The sequence below is a fragment of the Pseudomyrmex gracilis genome, unplaced genomic scaffold (assembly GCF_002006095.1).
Source record: "Pseudomyrmex gracilis isolate BER0280 unplaced genomic scaffold, ASM200609v1 scaffold_26, whole genome shotgun sequence".
NCBI lineage: Eukaryota > Metazoa > Arthropoda > Insecta > Hymenoptera > Formicidae > Pseudomyrmex > Pseudomyrmex gracilis.
The window spans coordinates 1,064,050-1,086,558 of NW_018020610.1; the positions used below are offsets into that span (position 1 = coordinate 1,064,050).

The window sequence follows — 22,509 nt, forward strand, 5'->3', positions numbered from 1 at the left end:
ACACTGTGACATCGTGGCGATGAGTGTGCGATTGTTACGTACACTTTGATATAAAAACAAAAGAAACTTATCGAACATAAAATGTGATTTGAAATCGTCGTTTCATAAAAATATTTATAAGCGATTAAGAGTTCGTGCGTATAATGTCACGCGCATTTTAATTTCCGCATAGCAAATCCGGTTTTTTGTGCATTTGAGATGAGAATGTGCGGAAATTTGTAAACACAAAAAAAAAACAAATTTATATAAAATACGAGATTTTTATTATTTATGTTACAAAGATATTTTTATCACTTTAATGTACGTGGTTTTTATCGATGATTCCAGAATTACTTATCTCTTGATAACTTCCGCATTTTTTTTATCGCACATGCACAGATAAAAATGGATTATATAATACGTCGATGATCACATTCTGATAATTAATAAACGTTTATTTTCCAAGGTGTCACGTCGCTAAGCGTTGTTTTACGGACAATTGTTTTGCAAATATGGTCTTGAAATTTGCCAGTAACCTATCTTTTATGTTCACGGAGGCTCCCAATATTGTGGACAGATATCAGCTGGCCAAGCAAGCTGGTTTTAAAGCGGTCGAAAGCGGATTCCCTTTTGGCTTTTCCGTTCAGCAAGTTGCTGAAGCCAAGAAGAAGGCAAATGTCGATCAAATATTATTAAACGTGTTTACAGGTATATATGTGCCTTGTCTTCTTACATATAACACTTCACAATGTAAAAATAAACAATTCTTGGATACGGCTTGTCTATATATAAGACCTAATTTGTTTTAAAGTATTATCTAAACTTATTTTTATAATGTAGATCTTGTCTTATTTCTCTGGAATAATATTTTATTATTTAATTAACTAAAACAAACATGTTAGAGAAATTAACTTTCATTAGACATATAATTCTAATATTACAAAAAAAGGTGATGTCACAAAGGGAGAACTGGGCTTTGCTGCAATCCCGGGTGAGGAAGAGAACTTCAAGAAAAGCATTGAGAAAACTATAGAATATGCAAAATCTCTGGATTGTAAAATGTAAGTGTGACTGTAACAATAAAAGAAACCACAAACATTTATATAAAGAAAGAATTGTTGCAATATCGAATTACACGTAATTACAAGGATTCATGTAATGTCTGGAAAAGTGGAAACACCCACGGCTGCCAATGACGTGGCTTATGAAAATAATTTGTTGTACGCTGTTGAAAAGTGCAAAAAGGAAGATATTGTTGTCGTGATCGAACCAATTAATAATTACAGCGTGCCAAATTATTACATGAATAATTTCCAAAAAGGTGCGAGATTTATAAAAACTTTGTTGCTAATTTGATTGATATATTACTTGTTTTTGTAATAACAAATTAAAATTTTGTCTTCTCGACACACAGGTTTCAATTTGGTAAAGAAGATAAACAGTTCGCATTTAAAATTGCAACTGGATATTTTTCATTTGCAACATTGCTGTGGCAACATTACAAAAAGCGTACAAGAATTTTTACCTTATGTGGGTTAGTCTTTTTACAATATATTAATTTTTAAACTTCTCGTAGTATTTTCAATTTTTCACAAATACAAAATAAAAATAAATGTAAAATAAATAAATGTCGTTATTTGTATTTATTTGCTAAACTATTTGTATAAGACAATAATTTCCTCCTTTTTCTTTGATACAGGTCACATTCAAATAGCTCAAGTGCCTGATAGACACGAGCCAGATACATCAGGAGAAATTGATTACAAATATGTCCTCTCATTGTTAGAAACGGCTGGCTACGCTGGATATATTGGTTTGGAATATCGGCCGAAATCGTCAACAACAGAAGGATTGAATTGGATTAAAAAATACGGTTACAGTCTGTAAACAAATATTTATATATGTATATATGTTGACAGCATATAAACCTTATATATGAAGTTTCAGTATTTTTATACACATCTTAAGCAAGCGATATACAGTTTTGCATTTATTACAATTATTTTATAATATTTGCGTCTTACATGTATAAACATGTTTGTTTTTGATCAATAAACAAATAAAACGGAAGAATTTCTTTAGTTAACAATATTGCATCAATCATTTCAATGAACAAATTGCGAAAAGTAAACTTTTTTTTTAGATGAACAGAATTATATGAGAAATATATGCACGTTTAACTCCGACTGTTAACACTTTTTACATGTATATCGTACTGACCACACAAACGCACAAATATTGCTTATATACTCCGTGAATAGTTTGTAAGAACGAATATATAAGAGCTACATGGCAATCCAACAAACTTTATATAGGTTCTATGCAAAATTCTCATAAAGATAAAAACAACTAAAGTGTAAATATCTCAATTTTATAATATATATGTGTAAAAATTTATTTTATATATTTTATATATATTCATATATAAAACTGAGAAATACATCTTCTGTTCTCTCTGACAACTTATATATTTAAATAAGATAAAGCGTGTCGACAATCATAAGTACACAGGCGTCTCCAGGTGTGTTTGTATATATGTGTATATACAAATAATATACACATATGCACACATCGCACTGTGTAACCAAGATTGAACTGAGAAATGGCACTTAAAACAAATTTTAGAAACTAAATAATTTGTATTAAGTTGGCTATTTCAAAATTTTAATAGAATCGATTCCCTCGCCGTTCAAGATAGCTTTATACATTGCGCTCTCTCTTAAAAGAAATAATATTATTTTATATAAATATATTTTACAGTTTGTTTTTTCAACTTTTACATAAGTTGTATGTAAAAATATTCATGAAGAAGTTAGCGAACTTAGAATCATCATACGTAGTTTCACAGTAAGATATGGACGAATTTTCATTTTTGTCATAATTTCTCTTGTTCTGTGTTCAATACTTATACATGTTACGCATCCGACAACAATATCAATATTATGTATAAGGTAATTTTTTTGTTTTGTTTTAATTATATCATGTGAGATACTCTCTCTATGGTAATATTATGCGAGTAATTAAAAACAAATATCTTTAACAACGATCCGTGTATATATAATATATATATATAATACAGTTAATAGTTAAATTATCTTAGTGCGAGACAACGCGTGAGGTTAAAACATGTTGCATTTATCGCAATAACAATTCAGAGTGTCAATTTTTTTATCGCAACAATGATACGGTGAAATCTCTCAACGCTTTTACGGTGCCGGAAATGAAACTTCCGTTTTTGAAATATAAAAAAAAGCATGAAACGTAAACTAATACATACATATATATATAAGTAATATATGTATATCTAACTTACAGTCGCGAAGTAATATCGTGAAGTAAAATTGCGATTGTACATAACTGATGTCTCAATGATGCTAGCTAGACAGGTTCTGTGGTATTCACCAACGGTTGATTCACATCAACAGAGGGACCTATCACAGCAGTGCTGTAAAATAGTTTTTCGTTTATTATATTGAGAATTGTACAATTGTAGTTTCTGAAAAACGTGATGTAGCAGCGTGAAACGAAGCTTAGACAAGAGATAGCAGAACAAACAAATATCTAAATGTCTTCGAATCACGTACTGCGTAAGTAAACAAACAAGAGCTTCCGTGTATAGCTTTCCCACAAATTGTTAACCCGATCGGTGCAAAAATAAAAAGCGGTGTTACACTTTATCCCTCACGCATGAAGTACACAATTGTGTAAAGTTGCGAATAATTGAAGTCTTAAGCAAGTTAAATATAGAGAGAAAGAGAGATTTAAAAATAAAAAAGATAAATATTCGAATAAATTTTTTATATACACGCGTGCATGCAAGTATTAATTTGATTAAGCTCTAATATATAAATTAGAACTACAAATTACCCAGTGCCAAGAGCCAAAATAGTAGCTTCTTCTAACAAAGTCATTTGTTCAATGATGGACCTGTAGTCAATTAAATATTCAGTACAATGAATAGCATAGATTTCTTTTTATGTAAAAAAAAAAAAGAAAAGATATGTTATATTTACCTATAATTTTTGTAATTGCATAATGAACTTCAGAATCGCATGTTTTAATTAGCTATTTACGAATAAATTTAAAATATAAGTTTTCTTACAAATAAGATTTACAAATTGTTTTAAATCAAGTAAGAAAACTGTGTAGAATTGCATATGAGACATTTGGTTTTATATTTCTAAACAAACATACTAATGAATTTGTGATAAGTGATAAGTTAGTAGTAGTGGTATGGACCAAGTTTCAAATAAGTTGTTTCAGCAGATCAATTTAGAATTATTAAAAAGGTCAAGTTAAAAGCAATTAAATGGCTTGTAAATTCACTATTAGTTTGTCAAGGAAGCAAGAAACTTGTCAAAAAAGAAACGCATGTATAAATTTGATTGAAACTTACTGTAATTTCGTAGCGTGATGCAATTTGTACAAGCTTATCTGTATATTTTTATGATATCTTAAAAAGTGCAATTCACAAGATCAATCATTTGTAATCGAGTAATTATTTATTGATATTTTTATATTCTCGTTCAGGAAAAAGTCAATATATCAAATTTGTCAGACAATTCATTACTACTATTATGTTTACAAAATAGAATATCTTACTTGAACAATTATTATTGCATATAAATATAAAGTACTTAAGTATCAACAAACATCTATGCTCAAGTCATTTTTATACACAGTGAAATTAAATAGATAAATGCGATATAATACTTTTGCTTTGTGCGATTTAAATACAAATTATTGTCACGGTCTAAAAATCATATTTAGTACCTGATTTTATGTAGGAAGGTGGGAGAGAGTTGAACCACTCGGTTTCACCACTGTTGGGTGCCGGGGCCCAACAGAGTACGAGCATCCTCGCTACACAGCTGCTCGGGAAAGTTTACCCCATCTCCAAAACTGCAAGCCATACCCTACCTTCTACTCGATGTTATCCCATGTCCACTACCCTCATGGTGTAACTATTTCACCATATCTTCTCATCACCTTCTTATCTTTTTCTTTTACTCATTTTAATTTAATTATGCGATAATTATAACGAGGAAGAATTGTTAAGGCAGATAAAAGAAAGATACTTCCTTCACAAAAAAGAAGGATGATGTAGTACATAGTTACACCATTTTTTGTATTGTTACAAGGTATTGTCTGTAAGAACCAGATGCACAATATCTCCCGTAATAACTGCACAAATTTTATCACCCTCATCTTCACAACTTAATAATTGTGACATATATATATGACACATGCAAAGTAACATACAAAAAAATTAATACGCATATTTCTTCCTTAATGTAGTCTCTAAATTGTCGTTGTTGTTATTAAATATCAATTCTCTCTTCGAAATAAATGTGTAACTAAAATAATATATAAAGAAACGTCATATGTGTATGTGTGTAATTGAGAAAAAAATGCTTGTAATATAAATATTTTTATAATATACCTGTGTGTTAGATTGAAAAACTCTTTCGTTTTATAGTACATCACATGTTCTTTTATTACCTTTCTCAATTCTTTTAAAATAATTTTAGTGAGAAAGCACAAAGAAACGCAAAACCATAACTTGAAAACTGTAAATTGCCAATTCTGCGTAACGTGATTAAAGATTGCGAAGAATATCTTTTTTGGAAGCAAAGTGAATAAAGAGAATTCAATTCACAGAGTTCGCAGAACAATATAAAAAAGCTTTTAGAAGAAACGATTGAAAAGAGTAGTAGGAGCTGTAGAAGTGATAGCGAGTGCCAAATTAAACTATTAGTACAAAAATGCATGCAGAGCCTGAACACACTTAAGATGTACATTAATAAAAGTTCTGGAACTCCACACAGAAGAAAGAAACCAAAATTCACAAAACTCCAAACAAAAATTAAGGGAGAATATTGTGAATAAATTAAAGATGTCAAAATGAGAGATTAAACCAAAAAAAAAAAAAAAAAAACAAGAATGAATTTTGAATTCTTTCTAATTTTAGAAAACATGTTTTTTTTTCTAGATTTAGCCACAAATTTAAGATGTGTGATGTCTGTGTGTACTCATCAAACAGTTTTTTTTTTTTTTTTTTTTTTTTAATCAAAAATATGAACGAGTTCCATAGTAAAGAATGATAAAATGATAATTAACTGTATTGAACGTTTTATAATGCTGACCTGTTTTGAGTACTGCCCATGGAGTCATAAGTATTGGATGTGCCCTGGTGTTGCGATCTTACTGGATAGACGACACCATTTCCCAGACTAGAACACATTCAACGCAACCACTCCAATGTAAAAAAACCGAATCTATGATATTTTACGAAATGTAAAAGTGTGCAAAAGAATTAAACGTGGTGCCCACATGAAACTAATCGTGTAGAAGTTGCATACTAGTTAAAAAGTGCACCGAAAACTTTTCAACATCAATTTCTTATCAAAATCTCTCTAAACAACTGTGTGTTCGCATTAGAAAATAAAGTTTTATGCAAAATAAAAAAAAAAAAAAGATAAATTTCAACATATATATATATAAAATTTTCTTTCTGCTTCTCTCTTCATACACATACATATATACACATAAAACATTGTTTACTGTGTGATAAATGTTACAGAGTTTGTTCTTTCTTTCGTAATTTGCCATACACAAATATATAATAAAGCAATTTTACCACATATATCTTTCCTGCTTCACTAATACCTAACAGTGTTTTAAACCTTGTTTTTATATGAGAAAGTAAAATAATAAATTACATAGTTGCTACACACACATAAAACCAGAGAGCATTCTACATATATAATTGAAATATACATGGAAAAAGAGAATACTCTTTTTCTCTCTCTTCAATCTTAGAAATAATGTAGAGTATAATAAAAAAACAAATAATCTAGTACAATAAACACATGCAGTTCCTTTGCTTTTTAAGTCTGTGAAAAAAATTAAACTCTGAAAAAATTAAAATTGCTCACACTTTTATTCAATGCCCCGAGATATTTATGTGTGATATTTTTATTTTGTTTTGTTTTTTTTTGTTCAAATTTCGCTTAAGTATGCCAAACTGCATAGTTGATTTTTTTTATGGTAAAAAGTATAATAGGCGATATACTAGAAGCATATAAATCGGTATAATAATTCAGTTATTGCGCATTGTGCAAATGGTTCCCACTTTACATAGATATATCACATAATTTCGTATATATTTATAATAATAATAATAAAAGTATTAAAGAAATGAAATACCTACCTACTAAACAAGGGAAGGAACCAGAGCCACGGATTGTCACCAAAGACTTCCTGAAAATTATTATATTTTCCCAAATTATATCCATCCTTATCTTTTCCCGTCCGAAACATAGGTGTTCTAAAGCCCTCTGCGTAAATGTAAGATGTTAATTAATATTTCAGATAATGTATAAGTCTCTATTATGTATAGTGTAAACGTATATTGATTTTCAATAATTACCTAATGTCGATCTATTATGAAGAACGAGATAGCAATGGTAGAAGAAAAGAGAAGTAAGACTGACTGCGAACATTAACGCAACGAAAAAGAGGAACAGTAAGTGAAATCTACCCGCTCCGTCTAATTCACCCTAAAAGAAAAATTCGGTCACTAATCACTAAAGATAAAGTTGTTTATTATAAAAACATTGTATTTCGATATTATTCAAATAATCTATTATGTACTTGTTACAAGAAAAAGTGTTATACTTACTCTCCAAAACTGTATGAAGTATTGCAAAGAGGTAGCCGTGATGAAGAAACAATATAGAAGCGAATATGCCAGAAATAAAATAAAAAACTTGTAATTATGGAAGCCTACACAATTGTTCACCCACGGACAGTGGTGATCCATTTTTAGGACACAAGTGCCGCACACACTGCAATGATGTGCCCTGTCAGGTTTGATTAACAAACATTTCTCACAAAATCGCAAAGCTGAAATATGTAAACGTGTCAGTATAAATTTGAAATTTTTATATTTAATCTAAATATATAAATTTATAAACATACAGTTTTTGTTAATTAAATAAATAACCCTACCTCCTTTCAGAGTTCGATTAGTTACTGGAAGATCTTGTGCAAATCTTTCCAAAATTTGTCTCTGCACCTCTTCGGTTTCAGCCTGCTGTAGTTTCTCTATTTCTACATCAGGTATTTTAAACTGCAAAATTTAAGAAGATTTATGTGCAAACATTATTATTATTGTAATGAGAAAATGAGAGATAATCAATATATACCAATTAAGTAAATCAATATCAAACCTTATCTGGTACTGGCATCAAATTTGTGTACACTGTTTGCCAATATGACCATAAAAACATCAGGATGAAGATGTGGAAGAAAAGCAGGTAGAAAGCTATTAATGTGAACAATAAAAATAAATACAATATTGGCAATGTAACCGAACAAAAAACTAAACAATTCGTACTAAATGTATATTGGCAAATAATAAAAACAATAAGCTGTACAAACCTTTTTGAATATAGCTATCAATCGTATCTGAAATAGTTACAAAAATGCAAATATAATAAAATGTTTTAATGAAAAACTCATTTTTTGCAACATTACGAGACAAGCAAGGTTAGCAAAAATTGTCGACTTTTTTTTACGTTAATTCGTACTGATTCAGAAACATCTGAGAAGATAAAAAAAATCTACTTCGCATACTCACAGTAGCATAATTCCACTACGTAAGCGTAATAGGACCACGCGACGATCGTCAGAACAAAGATCACTGGCACCCACTTGACGGTCTTCACGCACCACAAACACGAGCTGCTTTGCTTGCCCATTCTCCTGTTCACCGTATCGAGGACGTGCATGGGGACGTGACTCTCATCAACAACGTGTTATTCCCGAATTCCTGCGGCATCGCAGCACAACACACGGATTTTCTCTCCAGCAAAGAGCAACCCCTCACGAGGACATCGAATGTCGAGCGTGAAGAGTCGTCATCGCGCGAAACGATCAAGCAACATCGAGCGTACGTTATCTCTGATTATCGCGGCATCTTCTAGCATTCTCAGATAACGTTCTGAGACATCAATTACGACTTGCGTTCGGAATTTTATTTTCGGCTCGTTGCTGCTTCTATTACCGTTCCTCCTGGCCGCACGTCGCACGCGCGCATCACTTTGCTGTTTTATGGATGTCGCTCAGTTTTGTTCTTAAGCCCATAATACGGGCCTTGCGGGGCACATGCGGTCACATTCAGTTCGAAAAAACGGACAATGGAAAAAAATTGTGGTGGGAGATCAACCAATCGCGAATACTCTTCTCTACCTAAAAGACCAAAGAGAAGAACCTGAGATGTTTACTAGGGGATTTCGAAGTGTTGCAGTTTGTAACATTGATGTTATCGCGTGTGTCGTCAAGGCAATTTGACAGCTGATTGCAATTTCAAATTTCAACATATACAATGGCCACAACCAACGATGATAAGATTTTTCGTATAAATCATTGCTTGTGCCAATTTTCAAATAACGGAGCATACTTGGCGATTGCGTTTCAGACGAATCTTATTGTAAAAGATGCGAAGACTCTCGATACTTGCCGATCGTTCGTGTTCGCCGATGTGATACAGGTTATTTTAAAAATCGACAAAGACGCGCAAGAAAAATTTAAAAATTTTTAATTTTCAAGCGTTTAGTTATGCGTGTTGTTTATTGACGGATGAGCATTCATGTTTCGGTCTTTATCGCTTCTTTGCAGCACATAGAATGGTCATCGAACAGCGAGTACATCTTGTGCGCGAATATAACGAAGGTTGTAGTCCAGGTATATTCGATACACTGTCCACAGTGGAAGTGCAAACTTACAGAAGGCAGTGTCGGCTTGCAGAGCGTTACTTGGTCCCCGGATAGCAAATGCATTCTTACAGTTGCAGATTTTAATGTAAGCGCACAAGTTTGTTCTTTGGTTGTTTCAGAAAACTTGTATTTTATTGATTGAAAAGAAAAGTCAAAAATTTCTTTAGGTTCAATTACAAAAATAGCACTCTCTCTGTTTGCAGATTCAAATATCCATTTGGAACTTGGAGGATCAGACTGTGTCATATATACAAAATGTAAAAACTTCTGCTTTTGACAAGCTACACTTCAGTCCGAGTGGAAAGAGACTTGCAGTAATAATTACAGATGAGGCTCAAGATACGGTGGAAATTTTCAAAACTAATAATTGGAAGATAAGCCGAGTGAGTAGACAATTTTTGTGTTTTGAAACTCATGTCTAGTAACAATAATTGATCATAGATAGATCATATGATAGAACGTAATAATAGAGCACAATGATAGATCACATGAACGATAGTAACGATGGTAGATGTATATTATATATCTGAACAGAATGATCGGAGCTGCAGCTTGCCAGTTCCAATTTGTCGTAGTATGACGTATAATGAGTAGGTCGAAATTTAAGTCTCTTCACAGCCAAATGATGAGCCTTGATTTCTGGTATAATCAGTGTCTTCCAATTATCATCTTCCTTTTCGATTAGGTGGATTTCTATATGACCTACTTCGTATCCGATAGCTAGAATGTAAAATTTTGCGCTGAGATTTGGGGCAAAGCACAGCGCTGTAACCGAATGGAACGTATCCAGAATTATTTCTGGTTTAATAGCATCGGTTTTATCTTCCGCTTTTTCTGCAGACCACATGGCGAGTTTCGCATCTCTGGATCCGGTCGCAAAATATTTGGAATCCTGCGTCCAACCGCAGCACCAGATTATACGCGCGTGCAGAGTACAGTTTATCGTAACTAACGAATAACTTTCGCCCTCATTTTTGAATAGCGACCATGTTCTGTCCCGAGAAACGGCCAGTAAATATTTGTCATTCGGAGAAAACTCCATTTGCGTCACAGTCAAGTGATGAGCAATCAACTTGTCAACTTGGGACCACGTGTCTGTGCTCCATAGTATAATCGCCGCATGTTCCTGACTGGTTGATTTGCACGCTGTGGCCAGTAACTTTCCGTCATGTTTTACCGCCATGCAGAATATTTCGTAACCGTGTCCGTAAAGCTTCTGCAACTCCGGCCAGAGCGTTGCATCTTGCATCAGTTCTTCTTCGGTGGGTGGTTGATACATGCCATGAGTCGTAGGTGACTCATCCTTATTTTCGCACTGATCGAATGTTTCGTCGAACGTTGCTTTATTAGTTAATCCTAGAGAAGGTACAGTGGCACCGTGAGCTGCTACACAATTGTCCTTGAAATCCTCGACATCTGTCAATAATCCTAAACGATTTTTGAATGCTAATGTGGCCTTGAAAACGCGCACCACTTTCTCTTCCGCTCCGGAAACGTACATGTACGGTGCTAACATGACTAAGCACGACATATCGTATCCATGTATCTGAGGACGTGCAATCTCGTGCCATAACTCACAACGTATATCATTTTTCAACGGTGCATGAATCCTTGTGGTTTGATCTTTACTGGCTGTTAGGAGAAATCTGTAAAATTATCGCGAGACATTGTCAGTCGTGCTTTTTTTTTTTTAATATTACAAATAAAAAATAAAATCATGTAACATTACAGGAAACGTTACAGACCTTCCTTTCGGATCCCAACACAAGTCGACCACTTCAGAAAAGTGACCGCCTGGTGCAGAATGTGGAATCCAAGTTGACGTTTCTTCCGAATATTTCCAGATGTGAAAAGAGCCTCGATAACCATATGCCAACATGTGTAATCCATCTGGACTGAACTTGCATCCGTAAAAACCCAAGGAATTACCTCCAACTTCCCCGACACGTGCTGTCTCGGTCCAAATCCCGGTAGTATCATTCAGCTCCCATATGATCATAGACTTGTCAAATGAAGCGGACAATAATCTCATTTTCTGACAATTGTTATTGTTTGTTGCTTTTGTAAGCTGCCAGTGTAGTCCGTAAATCCAGTGCTCGTGACTGTTCAGAACAGATTCCAGACTGACATTGTATTCTTTGTTGTTTACTATGAACATATCTTGCTCTGGTCGAAGTTCGTCGCTTGAAGATTCCGCTACGGTTTCACTGATCTTCCATAATCGTATCGTGCTATCCTGCGAGCCTGTCGCGAGGAAACACTCTCCGTCATTGTTGTGACAAAAATCCATACATATTACCCAGTCCGTGTGTCGGGATAAACTCAAGACTTTCACAAACGTTGACTCCAACGCGGTGGAGTCTTTAACGTGCAAGACAACAGAAGCATCCTCCAATGCTACAGCCAAGAGAAGAGAATCTTTGTTGTTCGGCAGGTATGTCAGACGACAGTGTATCCCCAATTTTTTTCCAAAACTAATGCTCTGAACGCTTTCGATCTTTCCGGTTTTATTTCTTTGCCACAGTCCTACCTCGCCTTTAACCGAGCCCGCGCATATCAACAATTCCGGCCCAGAAACGTTACCGGAGGAAACTTTATTGGAAGAAACGTCATTGGAATCAATTTGAAGAGAGTCGATGAAAGTGACGACGTTCCCTATTTCTAACTCCGACGTCATTTGGTACCGGTGCTCGATTGATACGTTGCTTAATTCTTCCCAAATGATCACGGTTCCGTCCACAGAACCGGACAGTAATTCCAATTCCGGGGCGCCGCTTCTCGATTTGATCCATTGGACCGAGTTGACGCGATCCCGATGTCGGTGCAACATGTGCGTGACGCGGCCAATGTGCGGCCAATATTTCAGATTGTATATGGCAATCGCGTTGCACGTGCCGAAGCAAACGAGATTGTTGTTGCCCCAGTCGACGCAATGCGGAACGCGATTGCACGAACAAGAAATATAACTTGCCATTATCTCTTCTCGTTTTGTCTCACAAAACACTTGAAAAACGAGACAAACCCCGATCTCCACGAATGTTCAAAATACTGCAACAGAGGCGGCCATTTTGGTTTTGAACAAGTTTCAAAGTTGCCATTCTGGGATACGTTCCAAAATCTCACCTTGGTTACTAAAACGCTATATTTTGCGTCACGTGTACTATAGTTTTCGGTTACCGAGGTAAGATTTTGGAACGTACTCCCGACGGATATGTTCGAGGATTCTAATTGGACGTTTGTAGAGAGAAATTCTAGTTTCCAGATGGTTGTGAAACAACCCTAGAAAAGATAATAAGATTTGCACAAATTTTTGGCGCGTAACAACGCGAAATCCGAAAACAACAAATTTGACAAATTTCCGTTTCAGAAACTCATTTGCGATCGTTTACGCAGCATCGACGGCATTCGATGGTCGCCGAACGACGAATTGTTGTGCATATGGTGTTCCTCCACCGCCGAGCCCAAGTTAATCGTTTATTCAACCGTGTGGGAAAAACCCGTGACTACATTCTCTCCGGTGGAAACCGCACGGTTTTCCGAATACAATTGCGAGAAAGAATTGAAGGGAATCGAAAGCGTCGAATGGAACTCCAGCGGCCAATTGTTGGCGGTGATCGGATTCAACGAAGTGGTAATATTGTCGCGTAAATAAATTTTATTATCTCTTGTTTTTGCTTTTTTTTTTTTTTTGTTGCACACATTGACATGTTTTTTTTATTTATTCAATCGATTTGCACACACGCAGGTGCTTCTTCTTAATTACGTCACGTGGAAACCGCTGTCGCAATTGTATTTGGATCCGGTGATCAGAGAAGGCAATTACTTGACAAAAGTTTACGAGGAACGCGGCGATTCGGAAAGAACTTTACACGCGCGCTTTGCGTCCTGCGAGGAACGCGTTTGTAAGCTAACGATGTAAAAAAAACCGAATGAAATTTGATTTTTACGCGTTTATCTCTGAGTGAGTTTCTAATGCAAAAAAAAAAAAAAAAAAAATATTTTTCAAACACTTTTGTTCTGATTTTAGTGCACGAAGTACACGAGCGGCCTATATGCATAGAAATTGGCGAGAAGAATGTTTACGACAATTTTTCGATAGCCAAGTTTAAGGTATTCGAATTTAGCGCGTGTGGACAGTATCTGGCTCTGACACACGAGCTTTATCCCACCACACTGTGGATTTGGGACATTTGTACGGATTATCTCGATTATATGCTGCTGGAAAATCCGATTTCAGGTACCGGTGGTGTAAAGTTGATTTTTTTTTTTTTTACATTTTTTTTTTTTTACACAATTCCTTATCTTTTTTTCGCACTATTAACTGCATCATCTTCAGCTGTCAGATGGAGTCCTGTTCATCCGCAATTGCTCGTATTTTCTGAATGCACGCGCGTATACGAGTGGACTCGAAAAGGCGCGAGTTCCGTGGCGATGTCGAAAACTATGTCGGTTGTGGACGGGCGTTGGCATCCCGAAGGAGAACGAGTAGCGTTGTGCGGTTACAACAAAGCGATGATCTGCAAAGTTCCGACTAGATTTTAGATCGGCAATATTTATTGTACTTTAAATTTGTAATTAAATTTTGTCCTCTGATTGGTTAACAAACGTTGGTTTTGATTTTGTTTTATAGTGGCTAGAAAGTCCTCGATACTCATACGCCATAAGATCTAACAAACGTTGAATGGTAGCAACAAAAAGAAGCGTAAGAGCGGCCAGTGATTGCACATTCTCTTACGGGCCTGGCCGCTCTCAGGCTTCTCTCTGGTAGCAAAGAGCACTCTGCAGTGAATGCCAACATAACATCCCGAAGTTTCCTAACGTTTCTCCCTCTGTCGTATAAAAAATTTTTTTATGTTCATATAAAAAATTGTAATAACTATGTATTTCAGTGTGAATGTAAAATGTGCGGAAAATAAATGAACTTTTAATGTATAGAGAATAGAAAACCTAACAGAGAAATATAAGTACAATTCTAAATTAATAGACTATAAGACAAGTTTTGAAATTCCTAACCCCTATTCTGTGCGGCTATTGTGTTTGTGTTTATAATCACAATTGTAATCAGTTAATAAGAGGAAACAATACGAATTTAGTTTGCGTAATATCACGTTATTTTACTAGCAATATTAAATTATTGAAAAATGGCTCAAGCGTATGACAATTATTACAACGATTACCATAAAAATGCTGAAATACAACAAAACCTGAAATACAAGAAAAAGTATCAAAAACTCAAAAAGATTGTGAAGAATACTGTATTTGTGAGTGCTGTTGAATACTTTGTATGAATTTTGCTATTCTTAATTAACACGTCATTGTCAATTGATATATTTTGCTGTTTATAAATGCAACATGTAATTTTAAGTTTCTCAACACAGGAAAATGCAGCGCTGTGCGATCAAGTTGCACATATGCAAGAGAATTTGATGATTGTAAAGGAAGAAAGGTTATTCCTTTTGCGCAAGTTATATCAACAACAGGGAGAGATAGAATCCAATTCTACAGTAGCACGTTCCCAGTCAAACAATGTGAATTCTCAATCATTTAATCCAGATTATGTGACGCCAAAAAAGACAGTGAAGAAAAGAACTTCTATAGATGGATCAGGTATTTTCAGTTAGTAACTCAATTAACATTTGACATGTTTCCTTTTTTTATAAGAGTTTTTTTTTGTACAACTTCTCATAGAACCAAAAAGCAAAACAAAGAGATACAACAAGACCACTAGGAAGGTAGTTCAGTCAATTCCACTAGACGTGCATGGGAGACCGATATTTCCCATTGCTTTGGGGGATCTCACGATATATTCTCTTGGAGAAGTGGTATCAGACAGAATTGCATATCACACAGAAGATCTTATATTTCCAGTAGGCTATTGTAGTACAAGAGTGTATGCTAATTTACGAGATCCGAGAACAAAGAGCTTGTACACTTGTAAAATATTAGACGGTGGTCCAAAACCCAGGTATGGAGACAAAACACAATAAAAAGAAAAAGAGAACGAATAATAATTGTTCTTACAAAGTTAAATGCAATCATGTGAACAACTTTCTCTTATTATGCTCACAGGTTCGAAATAGTATCCGATAACGATTTGGATCAGCCACTAGTCGGATCTACGCCTGACGAATGTCACTCAAAATTATTGGCAGCAATTTCTCCGGCTCTTTGCTCGATAATGCCGAAAGGTCCGGATTTCTTTGGAATTTCTCATCCTACCGTGCAAAATTTGATACAAAGTTCTCCAGGAACGCGTAAATTAGCTCTGTACAAACAACAACGTTTCGAAGTACGTATACGGCATTTTAAAATTTGTTTACACTGTGATCAAAACCGCCAAAAGATTTACTTAGACATGTATTTTGTAGGTAAGCAAAAATCATGTAATCGAGCCGTCTACAAGTCCCGTAACGGAAATGGAGACTGATCCGGGACTCGGTTTCGCGGCACTACACAGGCATTATGCCTTGAATTCTTACAGAGTAAAAGAGGAACCGTCGGATCATGATCTACTAACGCTTCAAGATCTTCTCGCCTGACCGTCAATGTGATAGATATTATGTATACACACACACATATTTATTTATAGTAAAATTAAAAATAAAAATATCTCATTTATATAAAAACAATCAAAGACTAAAAACTTTCTCGATTTTATATATATATATATATACATATATATGTATAGTTTCACTTCGTCGAGGATAATTTCTGTCTCTCAGTATGTTATATTCGCACGTGTAATAATTGCAAAGTAAACTATATTTTTCAATATTTCTATATAATATTTATTTAAGCCATAGTGTGTATAAAACGATCGATTTTTGACAAATATCGTAATCGTTAGGACTTTTTTCCCTTTAAGTCATGTAGAAATTGAGACATTGATCACGATCAACGGAACGCGACCGTTGTATACGACGGATATTTGTTCAAAATTTTCAACGTTTTGAACATTTCTGCCGAAGCGTTCAGCAGGAAGACACGAAAACAATGGTTGCGTTCTGTCGAACGCGCCAATATTGATATATTTCGTTAGCAATACGCTCACCATGTGTGTTGACAATATTTTGTTTCGGTATAATATTTTACACAAAATCTAATTTTTAATCACGCACAGTAACGATATCTGTGTTATATGGCACAATAATGATTATTTATATAATCCAACAGATTAAAATATTTTCTGTCGGTGCAATCTAAAAGTTTCATTCGAAATTAAATAACTCATTCAAACAAACATTCCTAAGGAAGAAATATATAAAATAGTCATAGACATATATATATATACATATATACATATATATGTATGTCTATAAAAATAGTCAAATATATAATGTGATACAAAGCACTGTGTATTATTTAAGATTATTTTAATATTTGGGGTCTTATTTTACTGTATATATATATATATATATATATATTTTTTTTAAGATAATGTGTAACATGTATACTATAGATTATAGATTTTTACTGCTATACACACACAATATTATTTTTATAAATGTACGCTTATAACGGTACACGGTTGTATAGCACAGCGCCGATTGGAGATCACAAATCGATATTGAATGACTAGCTATTGGCGTAAAAAGCTCAAAATATAAGAATCCTTATAAAACTTGAGAAATATATATATATATACACACACACATATATATATATATATATATATATATATATATATATATATATATATACGTACATATATATATGTATAATATTTATAATTAGATGTTTTTTTTGTAGATCGTTTGTGTGTCGGCGATAGTGAATGTTAGCAAATTACATGTATAAATAGCTGTACGTGTATATGTGTAAATAAATATTTGTACTGATTGGCCCTACATTTTTAATTAAAATTACGATTATCATCGTCTCACTTTAAAGACCCCAATATAAAGAAAAATATATACAAATATTGCCCTTGAATAATTTTTATAATAATTCGCTCAAATATTGAGTCATTAAGTATGACAAAAATAATATATATATGACAAATATGTATATATGTTTATATACATATATATATACATATATACATACATACATACATACATACATATATATATATATATGTATATGTATATATATGTATGTGTGTGTGTGTGTATATATATATTTATAAAGTTTCATATTTAATGACCTAATATAATAAAAGTAATATCGTTTTTTCCGCAATTATTTAAACACCTTATCCGATATATTACCTTATGTAATTATTGTTTTATGAGCATCCCTTTATAATAAATTGTATATCCCTAACATGCAAACGGCATAAATTAGGCATGACTTTGCGCATCGTTTTCAACGTCACCGTCTATTGGCCCGTCCAATAGTCTTATTAAATAATGTGTTTGCAATTGCGATTACTGGCGAAAATAATTTCAGCTGACAATCACTGAAACAATTACAAAAACAAAATACAATAAATAAGTGAGAAGCATAAGAAATATTAAAAAAACTACATCTGTAGAAACATATGTACCATACTCCCGTTACAGGCTCCGCTTCGTTTCCACTTAAAATGAACAGTGGAAACAAAATAGAAAAAACACAGCCACTGCAAACGTTAGATGTTAGAAGTGTCATATTTAGGAATAAACAGCAATTGAGATTACATTACTTAGTACCTTACAACATATGAATTGGGCAGTTGTGTAAGTACCGCTAATGGCATACCGAAGCCTAAAAAGTATGGCCAATTGCCTTCAATAAATGTCAATCGTCTGTGCAACTCCCAGCCCATATTGAACCACTTATACTCAAAGGCGTAGAGAGCATATAAAAGGCACATGTGGACAAGGGCAAGAATGTCACCTAATGGCTTCAGTGGCACCTTGGACACAAGCATTCCTTGTCCCAGAAACAATGCTTGGACCAATATGCTAAAAAGCGTGTCAGCTATCAGTTTGCTCACACTGGACAGAAGTAACGGTCTCCCTTGTCTGTATCTGTACGCTCTATCTGCTATGTCCTACATAGTTCACAAATACGCTACATTTATTCTATGTTTTGCAGTATACTTTTAATATCCATTTTTGTTGTCATATTTATACAGTTTTAATTTACAAAGATTAATTTTTTTAGGCAAAATCATACCTGAAACCACAAACTGTTAACTATCTTGCTGAGCAAGAACAATGGTAGTATCCATATTGTGCTAAATGTAAGTGATAAAAATGGCTGGATCCACGACCACACAATGAGACCCATCCCAGGTGAATGGTCGAATATAACACTTAGTAAGTACTCGAGAAGTGGCAGCAGTCCACATTCAAATATTAATATGCTAGCCCAAAATACACCACCGTTTAATGCACAACACTGCATGGCTCTCCTCAGCACTGTGGATTCTCTAAAATCAAGGTTGATTAAATGAAACATTGCTGTTATGTTTTTCTATGTTTCACTGCTGTGTATTCCTGCTAAAAAAAAAAAAAAAAAAAACTGGCAATGGACATACTTTTGCAGTTTATTGTGCTTAGCTGGACTGTTCATGTCTCTTCTCCTGATTTCCAATCTTGTGGGAGATTTTCTAACTAACTTCTCGTTTATCTGTTTGTCCATATAAAAGAGGACTACAGCACCTTTTAAGCTGTCCACAAATCCTCGACATATTGCGTATATTATCCCCTGAAAATACATTGAATTCAATTCAAGTTTCTTATTTACGTCTACATTCGTAAACATTATTCGCGCATCCGTATGTTTCCACACATACGACTCTTTTTTGTTTAATATATAAAATAACTGCTACCAAGAGAGAATGCATTAACCTTAGTCTTCGACAAAAAAAAAAAAAAAAACGCTATTAGAAAACGGTTCCGAGATCCGCACAAATAGCGAGGGTTAAAGTCTACTCACTGTCACGTTATCCATTATATATTGCGACGCTGCCTCTCTTCAGGTAGGCTTAATCTACACTCGGAAAACAAACTACAGAACACTGGACGGTCATTTTGCGCGAAACGGAGATAAACGAATCGTCGCGACGCCGCGACGACGAAGGACGCTCGCTTGGTCGTGATCCAACGTACGTCAGACACCAGTCGTTAAATGAGCACCAACAATTCGAGCTGTCCAAACAGTAACGAGTCCCGTTGTTCGGACCCCCATGCCCCCCTCCCGCGACGTAAGGATATCTGAAGAGTCAGCTGAGAAATAAACGCGCGAGAGTATCAGCTGATCAGAGGTCGCTTCAAGGTGCAATTCGCGCATTACTTTCATCTCCTCCTCACTGGAGTTTGAACATCACGTTGAACAAATTGCGTGTCCAACAATAATTTTGCTTCCAGTGTTCATAACGTGAATGAGATCTTCTCGATCAATGATCCAATTGCATTGGTCGATTTGGTAAATTAAACCGTTGAATGTTCGACTTTGCGATCGTCGCAAATTCGAAAATGAAATCTAATGATCAAAATTGTTCACCGGGTCGGTACTTCAGTGTGTGACCCGATCAAGTGCTCTTGTCGGCACAAGATAAAACAGATGTAATTTAAAAGCGACATGGCAGACTTCGTCAATCAGGTGTTTGGTTGGTTAAATCCAACTTGTGCATAAGGTGCATCGCCGGTGTCCTCGAATTGTTTTACGGGGGAGTTGTGTGTGTGTGTATGTGGGCGTGCGATCGAATATATAACACAATAATCTTTATTACACATAATGACCTCGTTAAGCGGTTTTATCGAATTTTTTCAAAAAGGAAAGGTAAAGATAACGCAGGTTATCTATTTTAAGGAGATTATTGTAAAATATAATAAAATAAAACTTTAACCTAACATTTGTGTTAATTTAAATAGCTATAATAATTATTAGAAGATTATTTGTGCAACTTCTGTATATGAATATATATATATTTTAATTCTCCGCAGACGTTTAGACCGAAGAAGAAATTCGCTCATGGAACGTTACGTTATTCTTTGCACAAGCAAGCTCAAGCCTCTCTTAATTCCGGTATTAATTTAAGAGCCGTTGTTAAATTACCTCCGGGTGAGGATTTGAACGATTGGATCGCTGTTCACGGTAGGGCGAAATGTGTCTGACGCAGTTTTTTTTATCTCGGATTGTCTGTTGAAAAATTTGTTGACATTTATATTTGTTTTCCTTTTTTTGTTTAGTTGTAGATTTTTTTAATAGAATCAATCTCATATACGGCACGGTGTCCGAATATTGTGATTCAGCGTCCTGCCCGGCAATGAGCGGCGGTGCACGTTTCGAATACTTGTGGGCGGACGGTGAAAAATATAAGAAACCGACAGCCCTGCCGGCGCCGCAATACGTTACTCTTCTCATGGATTGGGTCGAGGCTCAAATTAATAACGAAACTGTTTTCCCAGTGTCGACAGGTTCTTATTATATCTAATTAATCAGATTAACTGTATTTATCATTTGTGTTAGATTGCATTACGTCAAGTACTTTTGTTGCAGATGTGCCGTTTCCCAAGACGTTTATACCATTATGTAGAAAAATCTTAACTCGCCTCTTTAGAGTTTTTGTCCATGTATATATCCATCATTTCGATCGCATTGTAGCAATAGGAGCTGTAAGTTATATTAACTTTCTTTTTATATATATATATCATATATATATCGTTGTAAAGAAAGTTTCAATTGATTGTCTGTACTTGTAATTTCAGGAAGCGCACGTGAACACGTGTTACAAGCATTTCTACTACTTTGTAACAGAGTTCGATCTAATTAATTCTAAAGAATTAGAACCACTAGCCGAAATGACTGCTAAGGTTTGTAAGGACAGTGCTTCTCCTACTCAAAATACAGCGCCGTCAACCAATCAGAGCAGATAGTTACGTTATGGTCACGCTTCAAAAAACTGACAACTGTAATTCACAGTGAAATAGTGGAATCTTCAACGCTTGTGTTTGTTTACGTGCGTATTTAAACGATTTGTGAGATTTCAGATCGTGCTCTATTTGTGTGCATTGCAAAAAGTTAATTATCTGTTTTGTAGTGATATTAGTTTAAAAAAAAATATTATCTTTTTTCTTTTGAATAACAATTTAGAAGAAAACTCTTACTGATAATTTGTTTATTTTGTGTTTATCACGTGGCAAATCAAATTTAGTTTACATGATTTATTCTTATATTATTATATATTATTATTATTATTATTATATAATTTTATGTTCTATTTAATATTAAAGATAAGTTTACTAAGCCATATATATTATAAATTATATACATACTATTTTTTCGAGTATATATATTATTATTTAAATAATATTTAACTTTGAAAAAAGTAATCGTACATATGGTCTTCTATCTTCCTCTTTTAGATAAAATTTATATTTAGAATACATTAATACATTGAATTAGAATATTAATATACATACATTTTTATATATGTTTATAGTCATATATGTGCAATACTTTATAAGCTTTTTTCTCATCGTATATTTGCGTAATTATATTTTCAAAATCATTAAAGACAAAATATTTCTATGCTGCGTAGTTACGTTGAACATAGTTGAACTGTAGAAGATATATTTCTTTTCTCTTATATATCTGACAATATTATAATATCTTATGTATCACAGACATCCATTAAATGTAACAAATTTTAAAAAACTTATTGATAAGAAATACCGCGTGACGAAATTGTATTGCATCGAGCAATTAGCATTTTCAGCATCTGTTTGTATTGAAATATGATAAAACACATCCAGATATGTGAAAACATTGTATGCTATAATGGTATTAAGACTCGAGCGATGGATGCTAAATT

The 22,509-nt window shown here is 34.1% G+C and overlaps 7 protein-coding genes across 17 annotated transcripts; 4 read left to right on the forward strand and 3 right to left on the reverse strand.

Annotated features, from left to right (window-relative positions):
- Nucleotides 1–394: 394 nt before the first annotated feature.
- LOC109852253 (putative hydroxypyruvate isomerase) lies at nt 395–2,332 on the forward strand. Its single transcript, XM_020423247.1, has 5 exons — nt 395–687; nt 929–1,040; nt 1,128–1,300; nt 1,394–1,513; nt 1,679–2,332. Exons 1-5 carry the CDS (start codon nt 492–494, stop codon nt 1,864–1,866), a joined length of 789 nt encoding a protein of 262 aa, XP_020278836.1. The 5' UTR covers nt 395–491; the 3' UTR covers nt 1,867–2,332.
- Nucleotides 1,776–9,145, reverse strand: LOC109852251 (palmitoyltransferase ZDHHC2). 9 transcript variants are annotated; one of them, XR_002249983.1, is made up of 11 exons: nt 8,624–9,145; nt 8,425–8,451; nt 8,214–8,308; nt 7,993–8,113; nt 7,664–7,887; nt 7,412–7,541; nt 7,193–7,319; nt 6,126–6,212; nt 3,847–3,906; nt 3,293–3,424; nt 1,776–1,860 (listed from the first exon to the last, which is right to left on the reverse strand). XR_002249983.1 is itself a non-coding variant. In XM_020423239.1 (10 exons), exons 1-10 carry the CDS (start codon nt 8,772–8,774, stop codon nt 3,358–3,360), a joined length of 1,089 nt encoding a protein of 362 aa, XP_020278828.1. In that variant the 5' UTR covers nt 8,775–9,145; the 3' UTR covers nt 2,416–3,357. The 9 variants fall into 9 exon arrangements, 6 of the variants coding, with proteins under 6 accessions (XP_020278833.1, XP_020278828.1, XP_020278831.1 ...); XR_002249984.1 differs by lacking the exon at nt 1,776–1,860 and adding an exon at nt 4,753–4,881 and having other exon boundaries at nt 3,407–3,424; XM_020423239.1 differs by lacking the exon at nt 1,776–1,860 and having other exon boundaries at nt 2,416–3,424.
- Nucleotides 9,146–9,316: 171 nt separating this feature from the next.
- Nucleotides 9,317–14,432, forward strand: LOC109852247 (WD repeat-containing protein WRAP73-like). Of its 2 annotated transcripts, XM_020423226.1 has the most exons (7): nt 9,317–9,535; nt 9,664–9,846; nt 9,965–10,144; nt 13,129–13,392; nt 13,507–13,663; nt 13,789–13,998; nt 14,098–14,432. In XM_020423226.1, the coding sequence occupies exons 1-7, from the start codon at nt 9,371–9,373 to the stop codon at nt 14,301–14,303; spliced, it is 1,365 nt and encodes a 454-aa protein (XP_020278815.1). In that variant the 5' UTR covers nt 9,317–9,370; the 3' UTR covers nt 14,304–14,432. The 2 variants fall into 2 exon arrangements, with proteins under 2 accessions (XP_020278815.1, XP_020278817.1); XM_020423228.1 differs by lacking the exon at nt 13,507–13,663 and having other exon boundaries at nt 13,129–13,405.
- On the reverse strand, nt 10,155–12,968 carry LOC109852246 (elongator complex protein 2). The gene is made up of 2 exons (XM_020423225.1): nt 11,507–12,968; nt 10,155–11,407 (listed from the first exon to the last, which is right to left on the reverse strand). Exons 1-2 carry the CDS (start codon nt 12,733–12,735, stop codon nt 10,246–10,248), a joined length of 2,391 nt encoding a protein of 796 aa, XP_020278814.1. The 5' UTR covers nt 12,736–12,968; the 3' UTR covers nt 10,155–10,245.
- A 138-nt stretch (nt 14,433–14,570) lies between the features above and the next one.
- On the forward strand, nt 14,571–17,453 carry LOC109852252 (transforming growth factor beta regulator 1). The gene is made up of 5 exons (XM_020423246.1): nt 14,571–15,022; nt 15,140–15,368; nt 15,450–15,726; nt 15,831–16,050; nt 16,130–17,453. Exons 1-5 carry the CDS (start codon nt 14,903–14,905, stop codon nt 16,298–16,300), a joined length of 1,017 nt encoding a protein of 338 aa, XP_020278835.1. The 5' UTR covers nt 14,571–14,902; the 3' UTR covers nt 16,301–17,453.
- A 409-nt stretch (nt 17,454–17,862) lies between these two features.
- LOC109852268 (etoposide-induced protein 2.4 homolog) lies at nt 17,863–19,905 on the reverse strand. 2 transcript variants are annotated; one of them, XM_020423273.1, is made up of 6 exons: nt 19,629–19,902; nt 19,228–19,397; nt 18,864–19,119; nt 18,395–18,738; nt 18,250–18,324; nt 17,863–18,162 (listed from the first exon to the last, which is right to left on the reverse strand). In XM_020423273.1, the coding sequence occupies exons 1-6, from the start codon at nt 19,641–19,643 to the stop codon at nt 18,075–18,077; spliced, it is 948 nt and encodes a 315-aa protein (XP_020278862.1). In that variant the 5' UTR covers nt 19,644–19,902; the 3' UTR covers nt 17,863–18,074. The 2 variants fall into 2 exon arrangements, with proteins under 2 accessions (XP_020278862.1, XP_020278863.1); XM_020423274.1 differs by having other exon boundaries at nt 18,071–18,162; nt 18,400–18,738; nt 19,629–19,905.
- Nucleotides 19,906–20,142: 237 nt separating this feature from the next.
- LOC109852269 (MOB kinase activator-like 3) lies at nt 20,143–21,928 on the forward strand. Its single transcript, XM_020423275.1, has 5 exons — nt 20,143–20,474; nt 20,639–20,789; nt 20,885–21,112; nt 21,195–21,310; nt 21,404–21,928. Exons 1-5 carry the CDS (start codon nt 20,430–20,432, stop codon nt 21,569–21,571), a joined length of 708 nt encoding a protein of 235 aa, XP_020278864.1. The 5' UTR covers nt 20,143–20,429; the 3' UTR covers nt 21,572–21,928.
- The last annotated feature ends 581 nt before the right edge of the window (nt 21,929–22,509 follow it).

Excerpts from the sequence above, each read along its gene's own strand:
- LOC109852253 (XM_020423247.1), top strand. The coding sequence starts at position 492 with ATGGTCTTGAAATTTGCCAGTAACCTATCTTTTATGTTCACGGAGGCT. Across the intron at positions 688-928 it reads ATTATTAAACGTGTTTACAG|GTGATGTCACAAAGGGAGAA; the intron begins GTATATATGTGC and ends TTACAAAAAAAG. Across the intron at positions 1,041-1,127 it reads AAATCTCTGGATTGTAAAAT|GATTCATGTAATGTCTGGAA; the intron begins GTAAGTGTGACT and ends CGTAATTACAAG.
- LOC109852251 (XM_020423239.1), bottom strand. The coding sequence starts at position 8,774 with ATGCACGTCCTCGATACGGTGAACAGGAGAATGGGCAAGCAAAGCAGC. Across the intron at positions 8,452-8,623 it reads CGTAGTGGAATTATGCTACT|ATACGATTGATAGCTATATT; the intron begins GTGAGTATGCGA and ends TAACTATTTCAG. Across the intron at positions 8,114-8,213 it reads TGATGCCAGTACCAGATAAG|TTTAAAATACCTGATGTAGA; the intron begins GTTTGATATTGA and ends TAAATTTTGCAG.
- LOC109852247 (XM_020423226.1), top strand. The coding sequence starts at position 9,371 with ATGGCCACAACCAACGATGATAAGATTTTTCGTATAAATCATTGCTTG. Across the intron at positions 9,536-9,663 it reads TGTTCGCCGATGTGATACAG|CACATAGAATGGTCATCGAA; the intron begins GTTATTTTAAAA and ends GCTTCTTTGCAG. Across the intron at positions 13,393-13,506 it reads TGATCGGATTCAACGAAGTG|GTGCTTCTTCTTAATTACGT; the intron begins GTAATATTGTCG and ends GCACACACGCAG.
- LOC109852246 (XM_020423225.1), bottom strand. The coding sequence starts at position 12,735 with ATGGCAAGTTATATTTCTTGTTCGTGCAATCGCGTTCCGCATTGCGTC. Across the intron at positions 11,408-11,506 it reads TGTTGGGATCCGAAAGGAAG|ATTTCTCCTAACAGCCAGTA; the intron begins GTCTGTAACGTT and ends ATAATTTTACAG.
- LOC109852252 (XM_020423246.1), top strand. The coding sequence starts at position 14,903 with ATGGCTCAAGCGTATGACAATTATTACAACGATTACCATAAAAATGCT. Across the intron at positions 15,369-15,449 it reads AACTTCTATAGATGGATCAG|AACCAAAAAGCAAAACAAAG; the intron begins GTATTTTCAGTT and ends AACTTCTCATAG. Across the intron at positions 15,727-15,830 it reads GACGGTGGTCCAAAACCCAG|GTTCGAAATAGTATCCGATA; the intron begins GTATGGAGACAA and ends TTATGCTCACAG.
- LOC109852268 (XM_020423273.1), bottom strand. Across the intron at positions 19,120-19,227 it reads AAGCACAATAAACTGCAAAA|AGAATCCACAGTGCTGAGGA; the intron begins GTATGTCCATTG and ends CCTTGATTTTAG. Across the intron at positions 18,739-18,863 it reads TTAACAGTTTGTGGTTTCAG|GACATAGCAGATAGAGCGTA; the intron begins GTATGATTTTGC and ends TGAACTATGTAG.
- LOC109852269 (XM_020423275.1), top strand. The coding sequence starts at position 20,430 with ATGACCTCGTTAAGCGGTTTTATCGAATTTTTTCAAAAAGGAAAG. Across the intron at positions 20,475-20,638 it reads AATTTTTTCAAAAAGGAAAG|ACGTTTAGACCGAAGAAGAA; the intron begins GTAAAGATAACG and ends AATTCTCCGCAG. Across the intron at positions 21,113-21,194 it reads TGTTTTCCCAGTGTCGACAG|ATGTGCCGTTTCCCAAGACG; the intron begins GTTCTTATTATA and ends CTTTTGTTGCAG.